Genomic DNA, 20,263 nt, shown 5'->3' on the forward strand with positions numbered 1-20,263 from the left:
TGGCCAATTTTGGTTTCTCGTTCTTTCCAGTCTTAGATTCTTAACTCCACCTTTCCAGGCCAGTTTGTGATTTCCAGTCCACATCTTAGTGTGAATTTCCCCTAATATTTCTAATGCAATGTTGCCTAATATACACATTTTTGCAAGCATTTTCTCCCAGTGTGACACATTTTTTTATGTGATGTTCACTAATAGATGCATTTTGGGGGACACTTTCCCGCAATATATGTTCCTCCCTCCAAAATATTTGGTTAGAGAACTGCATCACACAATTCTGTGGAGGGTGACTATGTGGTTCATGTTAAAATCCAAAGCGATTTCCTCCACCATCCCTAGTAAATGGGAAGAATGCTTAACCATTTCAGCTACACATCCTTAAGCGTTGCTACAGGGGTTGTGCCAAAGGCCTCGTGGAGAGAGAAGGAGGACAGAGTCTTCTGAGGTTGCAGGAGACCACTGGGTGGTGAAAATGGAGCAACAAAGGTCACATGCTGGGATGTGCCAGCACATAAAACCAGAGACTACACTTCAGCTTAATTTCACATCATTTATTTTGTAGGCCACCTTGAACATGCCTTGGTACTGAAAGGCCGGACATCAATACTGCAATACACACATAAATACATAAAATAATGCAGGGATTTGAGGATGAAAAGCTTTGTCTTCACAATAGGCATATCCCAGAAATTTCATTGGAATTGAGACGCCGCAGAGGACGAAACGCACAAATGGATTATTAGGGGGAACTGAGCAAAGTTCTTAGAGGGAACAATGGCCGATTTCTCGCCTGGGCTAGCTGAAGAGACACCTGTTCTGTAAGTAGAGCAAAGTCAGGGAGTTTTATGAGGTGTTGCTGGGGAGAGGAACCCGAAGAAGGCAGAGATTAAAACACCCAGTAGAAATTTGGGGTGGAAGTGGATCCGGACGCCGTAGGCAGGATCAGACGCATGATTCAAACCCAAGCGCCAAGACAGGCAACGAGGAAAAACTGGCCTGGTCAAAGCCCAGGGAGTGGAAACAGGGAATCGGTCCTGGAAAACCAACAGCAACAAACCTGTGGTGGTGGTTACTGGATTGAGATGAAGCTGGTTTCTGGCGGAGCAGGCCTGGGATGGAAGATAGCTTGGGTGAGTCAAGGTTGAGATGGAGACAAGTCATGGCTGAACAAGGTCTGGTGGGGCAGGCGAGCAGGAGTAGAAGACACAGGTACCTGAGTTTACAGGAGAAAAGGACATTGTATGTGGGACGTTAGGTCCCTTCCCCTCCAGACCTTGAGCTCCCCTGCGATTTGAGTCGATTGCTGGGAAGCCGGGATTGTAGGGGAGAGGGGATGCTTGGGTTGAAAGGTGGTGGTCAAAACTGTACGGTGGCGGGTCCTGATGGGCTTCAGCCCTCGAGAGGGACTGTCTGCAAAACCAGCCTAACCCACACTGAAGGCATGGGAGAAGGGGAGAACTTCTACACTGGAGTCTACAAAGCTCCTTCCCTCCCCAAAGTCTGCGGAAGGAGAGGCTGCGAAAACCAACATGAGCAGTTTGCCAGACTAGGCGCTCCTTCGTAGCTCATTCAGGAATTCATCACTTGCTGTCTGCCAGGCTGTTTTTAAAATATTCGTTTGTTAAATTGTTCCGTTTGCCCTCCTGGGCTCCTTTGGGAAGAAGGGCGGGAACAAAATCAAGGAAATAAAGGAATAACAAGACCTTACTATAACAGCTGCTCAGCCTTCTCTGTGGGGAGGTTACTTTAAGTACAGTGGTGCCTCGCAAGACGAAATTAATCCGTTCCGTGAGGCTCTTCGTATAGCGGTTTTTTCGTCTTGCGAAGCAAGCCCATTGACAGCTTAGCGGATTAGCGCTATTAGCGGTTTAGCGGCTTTTAGCGGCTTATCAGTTTAGCGGATCAGCTGATAAGCGGTTTAGCTGCTTAGAAAAAGGGGGGGAAAGGGGAAAAACCCGCAGGAACTCGCAAGACATTTTCGTCTTGCGAAGCAAGCCCATAGGGAAATTCGTTTTGCGAAGCGCCTCCAAAACGGAAAACCCTTTCTCCTGGCGGGTTTTCCGTCTTGTGAGGCGTTCGTCTTGCGGGGCACCACTGTAATAGGTTTGAACACTGAATGTGAGCTTGTGTCGAAAGTCTATGGATAGAACAAACACTTGCTGGATGTTTAATGGTTATTGTTATTGTATTTGTCTAAAAACCAATAAAAAAATATTATTTTTTTGTTTTTATTTTAAAAAAGATGGCTGCCAGCAACAGTTAGTCCAAATTTGTCGGGGGGGAAAGGAAGAGAGAACAGCCCCCACCAAGTGATTCATTCCCTGCCCAACTTTTACCTTTCCCCCCACCCCTTTCCAAGGAAAAGCTTCTATCTCTTCCAGATCCTTCTGAGTCTGCTGATGCATCTTCCCAGGAAGTTTCCTGAAGGCTGCTCCTCTTGCCCCAAGGCCTCCGTTATGTCGGATACTGCCATTTTGAGGTGGGATGATTTATTTTCCACTTTCACAAGATCCAGGACTAAGTGAGGAGGGAAAGGAAAACACAGAGAACAGCCACAGAGAGACGCTTTCACTGCTTCCTTTTTTGTTTTTCTTTTTTAAATATATTTTTAGAATTATTAGCACTATTTGCTGATTTACACACATCTTGGTTGCCAAGGTGGCTTCTAAACAGTTTACAAGTGTTAAGCCATGATATATCTATCTAGATACAGTCATACTTCAGGTTAAGCCTTTTTGGGTTGCGATCCGTGGCAGCCCAGAAGTAACAGAACGCATTACTTCCGGGTTTCGCCACTTGCGCATGCGCAGACGCTCAAAATGATGTCACCCACATGTGTGGAAGCGGTAAATCGCGACCCACGCATGCGCAGACGCACGGACGTGGGTTGCGTTTGCTTCAGGATGCGAACGGGGCTCCGGAACGGATCCCGTTTGCATCCAGAGGTACCACTGTATAGATATGCACATACACTCATAATCAAGATGCTCAATAAAATAATTCCATCAAGACACTAAAGAAATATGCACAGTTTTATAACTGAAACACTTTTCCTTTTATTTATAACTACTTGGTTACATTGCTGTAACCCATCCTGGGACCTAGAATCATAGAATCATAGAATCCTAGAATCATAGAGTTGGAAGAGACCCCAAGGGCCATCGAGTCCAACCCCTGCCAAGCAGGAAACACCATCAGAGCACTCCTGACATATGGTTGTCAAGCCTCTGCTTAAAGACCTCCAAAGAAGGAGACTCCACCACACTCCTGGGCAGCAAATTCCACTGTCAAACAGCTCTTACTGTCAGGAAGTTCTTCCTAATGTTTAGGTGGAATCTTCTTTCTTGTAGTTTGGATCCATTGCTCCGTGTCCGCTTCTCTGGAGCAGCAGAAAGCAACCTTTCTCCCTCCTCTATGTGACATCCTTTTATATATTTGAACATGGCTATCATATCACCCCTTAACCTCCTCTTCTCCAGGCTAAACATGCCCAGCTCCCTTAGGTGTTCCTCATAAGGCATCGTTTCCAGGCCTTTGACTATTTTGGTTGCCCTCCTCTGGACCCGTTCCAGTTTGTCAGTGTCCTTCTTGAACTGTGGTGCCCAGAACTGGACACAGTACTCCAGGTGAGGTCTGACCAGAGCAGAATACAGTGGCACCTAGTTGTGAAAAGGTGGATAAGGAAACTTCCTGCAATGAAGACCATGCATACAAAGGATAGATACCAACTCTATGGGGGCCAGGTTCCTTTGGGGCCCCCAATACATTTTTTGGGGGGAGTGAAATATACCAACTCAGTACATAACAGGGAGCCAGGTCCCCTCAATGTTGAGAACAATCCGTACTGTTGCGGCATTTGGCCTCACCCCCCCGGCTCCACCCACCATCCTGTGCACATTATGTACATGTCATCGCCCCCCAGTCTTCTGCTCAAGAGACCTCGGGCCAGCGACCCACTCTCAGCCTAACCTACTGTACTTCACAGGGCCGTTGTCATGATTAATTGAGGAGGGGGACCACCACAAAAACCCCCTTGAGCTCCTTCGAGAGAAAAAGGTGGAGTATAAATCCAGTGCAAAAAAGAAGAAAGTAGAGTCAGAAAAGGAGGCAGCAGAGCCAGAATTGGGCAGGGCAGGGGCACCCAAACATCATTCCTACTCACCGGTCGCAATGGCATTTACTGTTCCTTGGTGCTTTGACTCCTGAGCGATGATTTCTAGGGATAGAAATGCCCGCCATGTGCCTGGTCAGAAAGGGCAGCCACTCCCCGAATGAACAAATGTTGAAGCACGGAGAGATGCCAGCAACAGGTTTTGCCAGGGGCTACAGGGTGAACGCAGGGGCACGGGTGGCGCTGTGGGTTAAACCACAGAGCCTAGGGCTTGCTGATCAGGAGGTCAGCGGTTTGAATCCCCACGACAGGGTGAGCTCCCGTTGCTCGGTCCCTGCTCCTGCCAACCTAGCAGTTCGAAAGCATGTCAAAGTGCAAGTAGATAAATAGGTACCGCTCCGGCAGGAAGGTAAACGGCATTTCCGTGTGCTGCTCTGGTTCACCAGAAGCGGCTTAGTCATGCTGGCCACATGACCCAGAAGCTGTACGCCGGCTCCATCGGCCAATAAAGCGTGATGAGCGCCACAACCCCAGAGTCGTTCACGACTGGACCTAATGATCAGGGGTCCCTTTACCTTTACCTTTTTACAGGGGTGAATGCAGTTTAGGGGAGCTGACTCCTTGCTCCCTATTCCGGCACCACCAAGGGAACTGCAGTAGCCCAATGGCAGAGCACATGTCTCCGCAAGCCAAAGGTAGCGGGTTCGGTTAGGAGAAGTCACAACACTTAGCCACGCCATTTTGGAAATGGCAGCATGGTTAGAGCTTTTTCTTTCCTGGCACGTTCTGCCCCTAACTCGCTCTAGAGGCAAGTGAAAAATTAACGGCTCAGCTCAGTATGGACTCATTTAGGATAGCCACTGACAGGGCAAGTGAAAGCTGTACATGACTATGGAAAACTTGTTGTTTCATCTTCATCCTGCCCTTGTGATTTCTGCATTGCTGGTGGTTGAACCAACGACAACTTGGCTTCTCCCAACACTACGATTCCATCATTCATCTCCAGCTAAAACCTAAAAATGTGATACTGCATTTTCTGTCTCTTCATCCTCTGGTGCTTGGTAAATTCAGGTTGTGCAGCTACAGTATTTGTGCAACAAACCCTCCTCCCCAAAATATTGGACTTTCTGCAGTAAGGAAAAGTGCACTGGAAAGTGTGGGAGATCAGCTGCGTTGACCCAATTCCATCTAACCACCTCACAAACAAATCAGAACAAGCACTTATTAAATAGCCTCCATCCTGCAAATATATCAGGATGAATCTACTATATGTTTTGGAAAATGGTTTGTACATTGCCTGTTTTCTAGGCATTCTGACACCTCTTGCGATACCAAACCTGACAAGAGCGTTCCTGAGGTGAGGGGTTTAGGTTCTAGGCACCATTTTGAATCAAGATGGCAGCCCCAAATGTGACTTTGCCTTGACTGTACCTCCTTGTTTGGCATAAGTATGGCCAGCTCTCAAGATATTGCCGCCAAACTCGCCGTGAGAGCTCTTGAGGCAGGTGTGGCAATTTTTGTGGACACTGGGATCCCGGGCACCATTTTGAATCAAAGATGGCAGACCAACTTCGGTGTGACTTTACCTGCTTTATGATGTGATGGGTCCAATCTCACAAATCACACTATCCATTTAAAAAAAACACAGTATTTGGGGGTTTCTAAAAATTCCCTGGGCAGCCCCACACACTCCCCACGCGTGCTTAATAAGCAGGAGATCTGGAAGTTTTAAAGGGCAGGGGACTGTCCTCTGCTGCTGTTGTTTCCCAGAGACATTGTTCGAAGCACCATGTGCATAACTATTGTAAACGTCTGCCCAATAATTTCATAATAAACATAACTTGCCTAACAGCCTGATGGCTCCATCTCTCAAAGCGGTTCGGGGGTTTTCCAGGTAAGCAAAGGCCTGATCCAGAAGGATGGCTTCCCCTTGTTCTCTGTAGCGCTTCACCTGGGAGGCAGGTCCAAAAGAGAAGGGAGCTGTGTGAGGAAATTCTGCCTTCCTTCCAATGCATGCATGTACTGAGTTGAATAGGATCCAAAATGCAGCAGTCTGATTGGTCCTAGAACAATAAGATCCAAAATGCAGCAGTCTGATTGGTCCTAGAACAATAGGATCCAGAATGCAGCAGTCTGATTGGTCCTAGAACAATGCAGCAGTATGATTGGTCGGCAGGAGCCACCCAATCCAGCTCCAGATGGAAGTGAATCCACAACCTGATTGGCCTACAGGAGAATTCCAGAATTAGCCAATCATGTGGGGCCCATTATGTAAATAATGTATATAAAGCAGATACTTTGGCGAAACTTTCATTCCTCCTCACCACTATGAGCTGAATAAAGAGCATGAAATACACTCTTGACTCTGAGTATATTTCACAATTCCTCACGAGCAAGGATGGAGCCTGGGCAGGGTTGACCCAAGCCTACCAGTCTTGCACAAGAACATTAGTAGAACGTACTGGACCAGGCAAGCGGTCCATCTAGTCCAGCATCGTGTTCTCACAGAGGCCGACAAGATGTCTCTTCTGGGAAACCTGCAAGCAGGATTTGAACACAAGACCAACTCTCCCCTCCTGTGGTCTCCAGCAACTGGTTTTTAGAAGTGTGGCTGCCTCCAACCACGGAGGCAGAGCACAGCCATCAAGGTTGGTTGCCATCAACAGCCCTCTCCCCCATGAATTCTTCTAATCCTCTTTAAGACACTCAGGTCAGTGACCGTTACTAACTCCTGTGGGAGGGAGTTCCATAGTTTAACCATGCACTGCGTGAATAGTCTTCTGCAGAGAAAAGGGAATGCAGGAGGAGGCAAAGATGGACTTGCCTGTTCTGGTTCCTCTCAATCTCTCAATCTTCCACCCGAAGTTCAGTTTTCTACACTGCCACATCAGTTTGCAATTACTATTATTAGCTGTTTTTTATTGTTTGTTTGTTTGCTTGTTATTATTATTATTATTTTATTATTGTTGTTAGCCGCCCTGAGCTTGGCTTCGGCTGGGGAGGGTGGGATATAAATAAAAATTATTATTATTATTATTATTTTAATAAGTCTTCATGAAAATTCAGCAGTATTGCTGTGCGTATTTCTCACAACAACAACAACAACAACAACAACAATTTATTATTTCTACCCTGCCCATCTGGCTGGGTTTCCCCTGCCACTCTCCCAACAGAATATTAAAAACATGATAAAACATCAAACATTAAAAACTTCCCTAAACAGGGCTGCCTTCAGATTGTTGGAGATAAGCAGTGTCCAGTGCACAGCGGAATGATGAAAAGTACGTGCCAACATGCTCTATATTACTTTATTTACACTTCAAAGCTGGTAATTTACAGAAAAACATCTTCCCTCTGCCGGAGCAGAGAAAGGCATCCTCTCTCCTCTAAAGCACGGAGAGAATCACACTGAACTGCAAAGAACAGTGAAAAACAGGAAACCAGTGTACGTCACATCCAGTCTCCCTTCCCGTGAGAAAACCCAACAGCACTTGACTGTGGAATGTAAACATTGTCTTGTGACAAGCACTTCGCTGCTCAGTGAAGGAAGCAGAAACCAACATCCTCCCCCTTTCTGTGAACATCACTGGGCAGCGTGTTCGTACAATATCAGTACAAACCCAACTTCTGCACATAGGTACAGTGTTGATCCCTTGATACAATCTTGGACAATACATCAGCAGGAATTTCATTACCTGGCATATAGGACACCGTTACGAGTCCCTTTTGAATACGTTCCCTAGCATGTTGCAACTTTAATTGCAAGTGCTTCGTGCTTTGCTTACAACCTTCAGAATTCAGCAAAGCCAAACATGCTTTGTTGTCCTGGTAAACCTGGATTGGACATTTGACAGGAATTTTTATGTCTTTGCACAATTGTAACAACCATTCACAATCCTTAAGTGAATAAGACAGTGCATTCAGTTCAGCTTCACAAGTACTTAAGCTAACTGTCGTTTGCTTCTTGCATGACCAATCAAATAGACCCTGATTGTACTTATAGCAAACTCCAGACGTACTTTTCCTGTCTGTAGTGTCACTTCCAAAACTTGCATCTGCAAATATCTCAAGACCACCAGACTTCTGATTGTTAAATCTCAGTCTGTAATGCATAGTGCCTTTCAAATACCGCGCTATGCGTTTCAGAGCTTTCCAATCCTTAACAGTAGGATTGTTGACTTGTCTGCTTAGCAAATTACAGCTAACAGCAATGTCTGGTCTTGAACATCTGGCAATGAAGTTTAGCTTGCCTAGCACACTTCTGTACAGTGTAGTATCAGAAAATGCTTCTCCAGTGTCATCTACCTGATAACCTGTTGTCATCGGTGTGTCTACAGGGTTAGCATCCATCAGGTTTAGTTTGCTTAACACATCAGCAATTTTACGTGACTGGTGTATTAGAATGTTACCATCTTGATCCCTCTCTATTTCCAGAGATAGGTAGTTGTTTACCTCACCAAGATCTTTCATGTCAAAGTGCTCTTTCAATTGAGCTAGGGCATTATTGTACATTGTGACATCCTTCCAAAAGAATAAAAGATCATCAACATAAAACAAACAATACAGTTTCTTTTGCCCCTCCTCTTTGACAAATACGCATGGATCAGCTTTCCCTTGCTTAAAACCTAGAGAAAACAATACTTCAGTGAGTTTTGTGTGCCAACACCGTGCACTTTGTTTGAGACCATAAAGGGACTTCTTCAGAGCACAAACAAATCCCTGTTTTACCTGTACGCCATCAGGTGGAAGCATATAAAGTGATTCATCTAGAGATCCGTACAGAAAAGCTGTATTCACATCATGGTGACTAATGTGTAGATTCTCTTCTGCAGCTAGCTTGAGCATAAGCCTAATGCTCTCATATCTCACGGTGGGTGAGTAGGTCTCGTGATAGTCTTCACCTGGTACCTGTGTAAAACCTCTGGCTACCAATCTGGCTTTGTGTCTGACTATCTTGCCATTTTGATCTGTCTTCGCTTTGAAGACCCATTTGCTTCCAAGCAGTTTCATTCCTGGAACTACTGGAACAAGATCCCATGTTTTGTTCCTTTCCAAGGAATCAAGCTCAGCCTTCATGGCATTTAACCATGGCTCAGCTTCCTTTGAATCCAAATCCTGGATTTCTTGGAAACTTGAAGGTTCAAACACCTTCTTGGAGCTTTTAACAGCTGTTACTGCTATCTTAGCAAACTCATCAGCAAATCTCTTTGGAGGTCTGCCTTTTGTGGCTCTCTGTGACCTACGAATTAGCCTTAAGTCTTCAATACTCTCCTCTTCCTTCTTAGGAGAAAAGTGACCTATTGTGAACAATGGTTCCTCTAATTCTTGATCAGAGCTTTCAGAGGGTTGCATAGAGGCTTTCGCACTCTTGAAATCCTCTGAATCACCCGATTCAGTTTCAGACTCAGAATCAGAACCTTCATCAGTGGGTGTGGGTTGTTGCGGTTGCTTTTGACTATCCTCAGTCTCATCACTGTCATCAGGATAACATTGGAAAATTCCCACATTCTCCCCCCACTTGGCATTGTACTCAACACTTCTTGTGAGCTTAATTGTCTTAGAGTCAGTCATCATTATTCTGTAAGACCCTTTCTGATAACCTAGAAAGATACCATGCAATCCACGCTTGTCTAACTTGGAGTTTTGTGGTGAGTGAACCCACATGTCAGAACCAAAAATTTTCATGTGTTTGATGTATGGCTTCTTGCCAAACATCTTCTCATAGGGGGTACAACCAATCGCTGAAGATAACCTGCGATTATAACTGTAAGTGAAACATGAGAGAGCTTCGGCCCAATAACTCTCTGGAAGATTGGCATCATGCAGCAAGGTTTTTAACCCTTGAAGCAATGTCTGATTTGCTCGTTCCGCAAGTCCATTCTGCCATGGCGAGCGAGGACTAGACAAATCGTGTTGAATTCCTTTCTCAGTCAGAAAAGCTTCAAACTGCTGAGAAGTGAATTCTCCCCCGCGATCACTGAAAAGAGTCTTTACCTTCTTACCATGCACATTTCCCAACCAAGCACAGAATTCCTTGAACCTTGGAAAAGCCTCTGATTTCTGCTTGAGATTGTACACATAAATATACCTGGAAAATGCATCAATGAGAACCATGAAGTACCTGTTTCCACCCAAAGAGGGCGCTAGTGGTCCAACCAAATCAGCATGAACAACCTGGTATGGTTCTGTAGCTTGCCTACTAGACACCTTACCTTTCGCAGCCATTTTTACCTTGTTTGCTGCGCATGCCTTGCACTTCATGTGGTACCTGCAGGGTTTAATAGTCATACCTTCAACCAAGGCAGGCATTTTAGATACTGCCTCAAAATGCAAATGACCAAATTTTCGATGAAAATCGTGAATACATTCTGCATGCAAACTTTTGTTAGAACCTGCAATGCAACAAGTGTCATCCTGCACAACATCATCAAAATACAAAACATACAAACGATCAACATATTCAGCATGCAATACATAATCATTTTTCTTTGTGATGATGCACCTTTTGTTCTTAAAGGAAACGTCAATTTTCCGCTCATTCAGCTGTCCAACGCTGAGCAGATTATGCTTGGCATCTGGCACATAAAGCACATCCTGTATCGATAAGTCCAAACTGTGAAGAACAACAGTTCCGTAGCCTTTACTGGGAATTGTGTGGTCATCCGCCTGGTGAATCGCACCTTCCTGCGGTGTAAAAGACACAAACAGTCGCTTATCGTTGCACATGTGATGGGTCGCCGCTGAATCAACAACGAAGAAAGATCTAGACGTCTTCTGGACCTCTGCAACTTTTGGAGTGAAGCGTGAGACCATTGCCTTGTGCTGCGTTGTCCTGGACACCGGACCTTTGCCTTTGCCTCGGCCTTTTCCACGCGATGAGCTTTCGCTGCGCTGCTCTGTCTTGGCCCTGGGATATCTGCATTCCCTCTTCATATGGCCTAGACGTCCACACGAGTAGCATTTCACTGCCTTCAAAGCTTTGGCGCCATCTGGTGGTTCCACTGCACTATGGGATGACGTCTGTGAAGTCTCCCCCTTGCCCATGCAGCTATCACCCTGGCGGTCTGCTTCATTCTGAATCATGGCAGTATCACAGGCTACTCTGAGCTGAGCATGTGGCTGATTGGCATCAGATTCCCCACTTGCATCAGCCAGCCTTCTGCAGCTAGCCATCTTATGCAGCTTGTTAAAGTAAAACATTGTGGACCCAGCTTCTGTCCTCAAGTGAGCCTCTCTCAAAGCGTCCCAAATTTCTCTGGCTGAGGTCTTATCACGCAACAGACAGAGCTCTTCTGGGGATACTATCAACGTAAGAGTTCCCCTTGCCTTGGAATCCATAGCTTTCCATTCATCTGTAACTGGAGCTGGGGGGGTCTCAGTAATAACTTTAAACAGACCCTCTTTCCGCAGAATAGCCTCTGCATAGAGAACCCAGTCCGCATAGTTCTTCCTATTGAGCTTAGGAATCCCACAAGCATCCTGAAGGGCCATCATGACTTTGGCATTAGCCTTTAGCGTCATCTTTGCTGCTTTAAATCAGGCTGCTTTATACATGCTGCGTCTGTGTACAGCTGCTTCAATCCAAAAGCAAATTCAAAACAGCCTCTGCCTGTGAACCTGTGCCTTTCTGCTTAACTGCTTTGCTTATCTGCAGCTGCTTCAAACCGCATTCCAAAGGCAAGTTCAAAAGTGAAAGTTCTCTCTGCTGTCTTAAATTCATGCTGCGACACTGCTGCAGCTGCTTTACTTTCGATTTCCCCCAGCATAGGAAAAATTTATCCTTCTAGCCTTTTGCCTGTGCCACGGCAAAACCGGCTATAAAAGTTCAAAGTCCAGCCATAAAGCCATTAATTAGAAGCTGGCAGGCTGCCCGGAGCTGTAGCACATACCTCATCAAATCATCTTGACGCGCAGAGATATCGTCTGATCCGGCCCTCTGCATTCCGATCCTTTGCCGGCACTCCAATTATTTGCTCCTTTGTTCCTTTGCCAGGAGCCCGACTTCTGGAGTCCATTCTCAAAACACTGCGTTTTTCTGGGCCCATAACCAAGTGTTGGAGATAAGCAGTGTCCAGTGCACAGCGGAATGATGAAAAGTACGTGCCAACATGCTCTATATTACTTTATTTACACTTCAAAGCTGGTAATTTACAGAAAAACATCTTCCCTCTGCCGGAGCAGAGAAAGGCATCCTCTCTCCTCTAAAGCACGGAGAGAATCACACTGAACTGCAAAGAACAGTGAAAAACAGGAAACCAGTGTACGTCACATCCAGTCTCCTTTCCCGTGAGAAAACCCAACAGCACTTGACTGTGGAATGTAAACATTGTCTTGTGACAAGCACTTCGCTGCTCAGTGAAGGAAGCAGAAACCAACACAGATGTCTTCTGAAAGTCAGATACTTGTTTATTTCCTTGACTTCTGATGGGAGGCTGTTCCACAGGGCGGGTGCCACTACCGATAAGACCCTCTGCCTGGTTCCCTGTAACCTCACTTCTTGCAGTGAGGGAACCGCCAGAAGGCCCTCGGAGCTGGGCCTCAGTGTCCAGGCTGGATGATAGAGGTGGGGACGCTCCTTCAGGTATACTGGGCCGAGGCCATTTAGGGCTTTAAAGGTCAGCACCAACACTTTGAATTTTAGGGCCAGTGTTATATGGTCTTGGCGACCACTCCCAGTCACCAGTCTAGCTGCCGCATTCTGGATTAGTTGCAATTTCTGGGTCACCTTCAAAGGTAGCCCCACGTAGAGCGCATGACAGTAGTCCAAGCGGGAGATAACCAGAGCATGCACCACTCTGGCGAGACAGTCAGCGGGCAGGGAGGGTCTCAGCCTGCGTACCAGATGGAGCTGGTAAACAGCTGCCCTGGACACAGAATTGACCTGCGCCTCCATGGACAGCTGTGAGTCCAAAATGACTCCCAGGCTGCGCACCTGGTCCTTCAGGGGCACAGGTACCCAATTCAGGACCAGGGAGTCCCCCACCTCTGCCCACCCCCTGACCCCCCAAAACAGTACTTCTGTTTGTCAGGATTCAACCTCAATCTGTTTGCTGCCATCCATCCTCCAACCGCCTCCAGACACTCACACAGGACCTTCACCGCCTTCATTGGTTCCGATTTAAAAGAGAGGTAGAGCTGGGTATCATCTGCATACTGATGAACACCCAGCCTAAGCCCAAATAGGCACATATTTGCATGCAATTTTGCCTCATACAAACATTTTCCCCAAAGCACTTTTTTGTTGTCTAGTGCAGGCTATTTCCACCAATATGTGCATTTTTATTTTTATTTATTCATTCAATTTATATGCCAACCAAGGATCACAGGGTGGTTTTTAGTATAAAAACACAAAATACACAATGTAATAACAACAACAGTAAAATCAAAACCCAATTTCCTCCCCATCGCTCTCTGGTTGCCCACTCCCTGAAAAACAACATAAACAAGAGGCGCTCACAAGACTTTTGCAGAAGTTCCAGGTTTCGTTTTCCTGGATGGAAAACTGGATGAAGGATTTCAGAAACTTGTCAGCTCTTCTCAGAGTGATCCAACACATCTGTAAAAGAAGTGAGAGTGGGAGTAACAGCTGCTGAAAACTCAGGCAGAATATTGAAGAATAAATTAATATGGATGATAATAATAATAATAATAATAATAATAATAATAATTACTAATATACAGCCCTACTTTGATAAATCTTGTGGCAGTTCACCACAAAAAATATATATAAAAAAACACCCTGCCGGGAGGACTGCACAACCACACCGCAATCAGCCCCCTCTCCGGGAGGATCGGGCTGCAATTTGCCCCCCCCCCACCGGATCATGCCACCTCGCGGATTGCCCCCGAGGGTGGATCAGCCTGCCCCCATGGGCGGATCTGTGCTCCGAGTCCCCGAGTGGCTAGCTCCGCCATTGACAAGCCTAAATCGTTGCGCTAATGGAATGAGGGCTTGGACACCAGTTTCTGACATCATAGCCAAGAGGCCTTGCTGCTTTCTTTCCCCCCTTTTTAAAAATATATTTTTATTAAAGATTTCTTGGTTTACAAAAGTATGTGCAATGTCTCTTTTTTCATGTTCCGTTTTCTACAGATCAGTTTCATTTGTTGTGAGACATTCGTGTTACATTAGGAAGAAAAGGGGGGAAAGAGGTGGAAGGGGGAATGTGGGTGGGGTGGGGTCAGGGGGCAATGCTTCTATTCTACTCAGTGTATGTGTGGGGTTTTGTGTCAGCGTCACTCGTGTGGGTTCTCTTTACTATTCGCTTGTATTGCTTTAGTGGTGAGAGGGGTTGGCGGTGGCCTAGGGTGTGGTTGGTTGTCTTTGATTGGCTGTAGTGAAATTTGTTTTCATGTGTGAGTGGGGTGTGTGTGTGTGTGTGTGTGTGTGTGTGTTTGTTTGAATCAGGTTAGCCAGATTGATTTCTGTGCTGTTGGTGGATTTGTGTCGTTGTCTTGTTGGGCTGTGTATGTGATAAAGGGGAGCTATACCAAGGTTAAGGCATCTTCTATTTGTCCCCATGTCAGTTTCAGTTTGTTGATTAGTTTTTCTAATAAGGCTGTTTCCCATACTATTGGGTACCATTGGTCTATGCTTACTCCTGACAGGTCTCTACAGTGTCTGGTTATGATGCTGCTGGCTGCTGAGAGTTCTTTGTGTTGTGAGTGGGCATTATTGTCTTGGAAGATGTTTAGTAGGGCCAGTTCTGGGGTGACTTCTAATACTTGCTTAGTTATTTTGCATAGCTTTTGTATGATTGCTGTCCAGAAGAGTTGGATTTTGGGACATTCCCACCACATGTGGAGGTATGTGCCTGTGGAGGTGCATCCCTTCCAGCATTTTGGTGAGGTTCCTGGGCATATTAGCGTTAGTTTCCATGGTGTTAGGTACCACCTGTGAGTTTCAAAGTGAGTTCTTTCCTTTTCACTGATATGGATTTGAAGGGAGGTTTAGACCACATTCTAGTCCATTGGGTCGGGCGAATCTCATAGCCTATGCCGTCCTCCCATTATTATTTTTTATTACGTCTAGGGGGTTTGTGGGATTTTGTAGTAGTATTTTGTATATTGCAGATACCATCCCTTTGCCGTGTCCCTTTGTTGTTAGGAGATGGGATGTGGGTGGCGCTGTGGGTTAAACCACAGAGCCTAGGACTTGCCAATCAGAAGGTTGGTGGTTCGAATCCCCTCAACGGGGTGAGCTCCCGTTGCTTGGTCCCTGCTCCTGCCCACCTAGCTGTTTGAAAGCACGTCAAAGTGCAAGTAGATAAATAGGTACCGCTCCGGCGGGAAGGTAAACGGCGTTTCCGTGAGCTGCTCTGGTTCGCCAGAAGCGGCTTAGTCATGCTGGCCACATGACCCAGAAGCTGTACGCCGGCTCCCTTGCCCAATAAAGTGAGATGAGCACCGCAGCCCCAGAGTCGGCCACGACTGGACCTAATGGTCAGGGGTCCCTTTACCTTATTTTGTTGTTAGCAGGAGGTTTCTGAAGGTTGTCAAGGGCATGTAATTGGTGGTGTGTTAGCTAAGATTTGCTGCTTTCTGATGAACTGCATCAGCCTACCTTCTTCACTGGGACACTGTCCTGGAGATGGACCATCAGGGGGACCAGGCTCTGGAGAGCCAGCTCCTTCATCTGCTCTTTGCCTCCCCACCGGACGATCTCAAAGAGGTTGCTGAAGGTGGAGATGGCAGCCAGTCTCACTTTGTTGGACGCCTGTGCCGAGAAGGGGAGAGAAATGCCGTCAGGGAAAGCGGAGGGCTGCTGTCCCCTTCAAGGACCAGCCCAAGCTGGGATGCAGCGGCAGAGTCAATGAGCTCTCCAGGATCGTGAAATGATCAGGGTCAGGACCGTTAACGGCTTCAGGAGGGAAACACAATTCCTCCCAGATCTCTAGGGAAGGGCTAAGGAACCGCAGGCCCTGAACTCTGGCCCTCCAGGCTGCTTTGTCCGGCCCTTGGAACTCTCTGCAAGCCACCACCCCCCCTCACTGGCCCTGCTTCACACTGTTTTTGCCTGGCTAGAATATGTATGGACCACAGAAAAAGGCTTGTGGTGCGGAAGGGAAATCAATGAGGAAAAACAGTTGATCCTGCCTTGCATACAACAGCGGGAGGAGGAGAGGAAAAGGTGGGGAATCGTAGAATTGTAGAGTTTGAAGGGACCCCGAGGGTCATCTAGTCCAAACTCCTGCAATGCAATAATCTTTTGCCCAACATGGGGCTCAAATCCATGGACCTGAGATTAAGAGTCTTACACTCTACTGCAGGCGTAGGCAAACTCGGCCCTCCAGACGTTTTGGGACTACAACTGCCATCATCCCTGACCACTGGTCCTGTTTAGCTAGGGATGATGGGAGTTGTAGTCCCCAAAAATCCGGCGAGCCGAGTTTGCCTATGCCTGCTATATCGACTGAGCTATCCAGCTCAGTCGGGTGTCAAATTTTCATCCCAGGCAGCAAAACAGATGGAGCAGACCCTGGCCATTCTCAGTGCCATTGTCAGGCTCAGAATTGCACCAGGAAATAACTCCCATCCCTTCTGAAGATACACTTGGCTGTACTTTTCCCAACCAGTTCTGTCTCTGTTATGTACTGAATTGAATAGGATTCAGAATGCAGCAGTCTGATTGGTCCTAGAACAATAGGGTCCAGAATGCAGCAGTCTGATTGGTCCACAGGAGTCACCCAATCCAGCTTCAGGTGGAAGTGAATCTGCAACCTGATTGGCCTACAGGAGAATCCTGGAATTAGCCAATCACGTGGGGCGCATTGTGTAAATAATGTATATAAAGCAGACATTCTGTGGGAACTTGCATTCCTCCTCGCCACTATGAGCTGAATAAAGAGCATGAAATCCACTCTCGACTCCGAGTATATTTCAATCTCCTTTAACTCCCAGCCCCCCAAAGTAGAGATAATAGAGATACATATGTATTTCGGGTGTTCATATCTTGATCAAAGTGCTGGGTTGAAAGTGCAGTACAAAATGACAGGGAAAAGCTGTAGACACACAAAGACAACTCTACACCCAACCACTGGGGCCTGCCCTGCGCCCACGGGTGCTGCCCCACTTGCACCTGGCCTGACTCACGTCGTCAAAAAGTGGAATCACGCTGGTGGCCACCTCGACGGTGAGGGAGTTGACTTCCCTGCTCTCACACTTCAGGAGGTCCGGCAGGAGCCTGAGAGCCTTCACGTTGATGTCTCTGTCGGCCTCGCGCACCCTGGCTATGATATCGGGAAAGGCAGGCTTCAGTTTTTTCATCTGCGCGACACAAAAGGCTGAGTCACAGATCTCCAGAGAAACAACAAAGACAGGTACGTAGAGGATGTTTTTCTTCCGGGGAATCTTTAGCTTTGAACAGAACACAAGATGCCACAGAGGGAAAGGCTTGCAGAGAACCAAAACCTCATGGCTGGTTCCCCGCCCTCCCTTGTCAAAAAGATTAAAATGGTGGCGTAGAAGACATGAGCCAGAAAGTATCCGGATTCCACGCCATTAAAAATCAGCATCTGCACATGCAGATGTTCCTTATCTGTTCACCAAACTGTCGGAGACTTTGCAGGAATAAAGGGATTTTCCTTCCCCATCTCTAGTGGGAATGCCCACAGGTTGCTTTTATTCTGGAACAAAATTCATCAGGTGATACCAGATATTATCAAAACACATATTCAGATTTCTCCTCTGTTTCCCCTACTAAATACGTGGACATGTACCATGAACAAAACAAAAAAAATTCCTTCCAGTAGCACCTTAAAGACCAACTAAGTCAGTTCTTGGTATGAGCTTTCGTGTGCATGCACACTTCTTCAGATACACATGCATGCACACGAAAGCTCATACCAAGAACTAACTTAGTTGGTCTTTAAGGTGCTACTGGAAGGAATTTTTTTTGTTTTGACTATGGCAGACCAACACGGCTACCTATCTGTAACATGTACCATGAAGACATTTTGCCGGAAGGAACATCCGACACAGATGTTGCTGGGGTCCCTATGGCACAACAATGGAAATCGTAAAAAAACAACAACCCCAAAGACTAATATCATTATGGTATAAAAATATTTGGAATTTAGTTACTGCAGAAAAAAGTAACACATAAGCTATGGGTCTCTAATGGGCAGGAATATTCTGGTCATTTCTACTCAGTGTGGAGGGATTTTATTTCATATAGCATAGTTTCAGACTTACAGGTATCTTATTCCCATGCCCTCTAGAGAAATGTGGCTGTCATGATCTTAGATTGTGTGTTATTATTCAATTATTCAATTCATTTAGGTTTTGCATGCCCTGCCTTTAGTTAGATATCTGATTGAATTTTTGCTATTGTTTATTTATCTTTGTGGTTCTATAATAAATTGAAAACTGGTGATGATAATGATGATGATAATAATAATAATAATAATAATAATAATATTGAGAATACAGAACAGTGGTGGTCAACCTCTGTCCAGCAGGTGTAATTAGGCAACCAGCAATATCTAGAGCAGGGTTTCCCAAACGGGGGCCTCCAGCTGTTTTGGGACTACAATTCCCATCATCCCTGACTACTGGTCCTGCTAGCTAGGGATGATGGGAGTTGTAGTCCCAAAACAGCTGGAGACCTAAGTTTTGGAAACCCTGATCTAGAGGACGGTAGGTTCCCCACCCACTGGGAAGACCTATTGGTCTACTGGTAGATCACTGTGTGTGTCTCTCACCTTCTCTTGATGACCCAAAAAGCAAATCATGCCGTCGAGAGCTAGGGATCTGAGCTCCAACCGGCTGGCCTTCACCTGCCGGCACAGCTGCTCAATGATGCTATCTTCCATAGCTGGCGCTAAGGCTCTCTTATGAAGGAACTAGAACAGAAGAAGAATGTGCAGAACTGGCAGCAGCAGGCCTTGAACATGAAAACATGAGAAGAGCCTGCTGGATTAGGCCAAAGAGGAGCAGGAGGAGGAGGCCAGGAGGTGGCAAGGTGACATCGCAAGGGATTGTTAAAGAGCCATCACCTCTTTAATCTTCTACCCTCGGGCAGGAGATATAGAAGTATAATCAGCCGTACCAACAGGCTAAAAAATAGCTTCTATCCGTGGCCTGTTAGGCTGTTGAACGGAAAATAACATAGCGAAATTGACTTGCGAGGTGGTGTGTTGTTCGATAAGAGACTGTGTGTTGGGGGGGGAGCTCATTTAATTTCATTGTACACAGGTTGTACAATGACAATAAAGGTATTATTATTATTATCAAGCTGCGTGCTCCTTGGATGTGTCATCTTGAGGCGACTGCCTCAGCATGCCTTATGGGGGGGCCAGCTCTGCTTGCCAGACCTCCCTGTTTGGCCCACAAGGGCCAAATATGTGGCGTCAGGGCTTGCAAAGCTCTCTGCACTGGTCTCTGCAAACTCCTTCAAGCAGCTGAGACGCAGGGTTCGCAAAGCACAGGTGACCACAGCTAAGTTTTGTGGCTTGGGAGGTGCAGTGCGCTGGGCTCTGGAAGCCTTTGCAGTCCGCTGAAAACAACTGTGCACAGCTTGATTTGCCAAAAATGTGGGTTGGGGGCATGGCTATGATGCTCTTGGGGGAAGCAGATGGGAGTCTAAGAGGGGCTGGGGCGGATCAGCTGTACAATTAATCGGACCCACCTACCTCCATAAAGCAAGGCTCACCTCAATTAAGAAAGGCATCACAGTGATGTGTTTCGGATACCCCTCGCTTTCCAGAATCTCCAGCAAGTAAGGCAACATCCTTTCGCTTCCCTCGCCCCTGACTATCTCTCTTGTCATTGAAAAACAGAAACACTGGGTGTCCAAAGCATTGCAAAATGGAGTGTTCTTCTCCCATGATCCAGCCAGCCATGTCTCAGCCTTCCTGCTTTAACTACAGAGCTGTCATATCACACCACCTGAGCTAGCTATTTGTGTTTCCTGCTTGGCAGGGGGTTGGACTCAATGGCCCTTGTGGTCTCTTCCAACTGTATGATTCTATGATTCTATACACAAGGAAGGCCCTGCAACAAAATGCTGCAGTGTGGATTCCATTCTCGCTGAATGGGTGACGGGGAGGACTGGACATGCTAGTGGCCCAATCCCAGTCATGATTAATTATTTGATTTCTCCATCAAAGTTTATGGGCAGCTCCTATTTTGGAGAAACCTGAAAACGGCTTCTTG

The 20,263-nt window shown here is 46.4% G+C and overlaps 1 protein-coding gene across 11 annotated transcripts in view; it reads right to left on the minus strand.

Annotated features, from left to right (window-relative positions):
• Positions 1–533: 533 nt before the first annotated feature.
• LOC310844798 (maestro heat-like repeat-containing protein family member 7) overlaps positions 534–20,263 on the minus strand; it is a 41,449-nt gene continuing 21,719 nt past the window's right edge. For 8 of the 11 annotated variants that reach the window (XM_083739407.1, XM_083739405.1, XM_083739402.1 and 5 more), the window contains 9 exons: positions 19,761–19,869; positions 18,811–18,951; positions 17,201–17,374; positions 15,672–15,824; positions 13,566–13,664; positions 5,954–6,059; positions 4,160–4,213; positions 2,334–2,514; positions 534–1,210 (listed from right to left, as the gene is read on the minus strand). In XM_083739407.1, the coding sequence (XP_083595533.1) occupies positions 2,366–2,514; positions 4,160–4,213; positions 5,954–6,059; positions 13,566–13,664; positions 15,672–15,824; positions 17,201–17,374; positions 18,811–18,951; positions 19,761–19,869 (985 nt within the window). In that variant the 3' untranslated portion in view covers positions 534–1,210; positions 2,334–2,365. Of the gene's footprint in view, positions 1,211–2,333; positions 3,099–3,656; positions 4,214–5,953; positions 6,060–13,565; positions 13,665–15,671; positions 15,825–17,200; positions 17,375–18,810; positions 18,952–19,760; positions 19,870–20,263 lie in introns of all 11 variants that reach the window. The other 3 variants (XR_014564327.1, XR_014564328.1, XR_014564329.1) reach the window with 2 other exon arrangements.

Source organism: Podarcis gaigeae (genome assembly GCF_964106915.1).
Source record: "Podarcis gaigeae genome assembly, chromosome: 5".
Taxonomy (NCBI): domain Eukaryota; kingdom Metazoa; phylum Chordata; class Lepidosauria; order Squamata; family Lacertidae; genus Podarcis; species Podarcis gaigeae.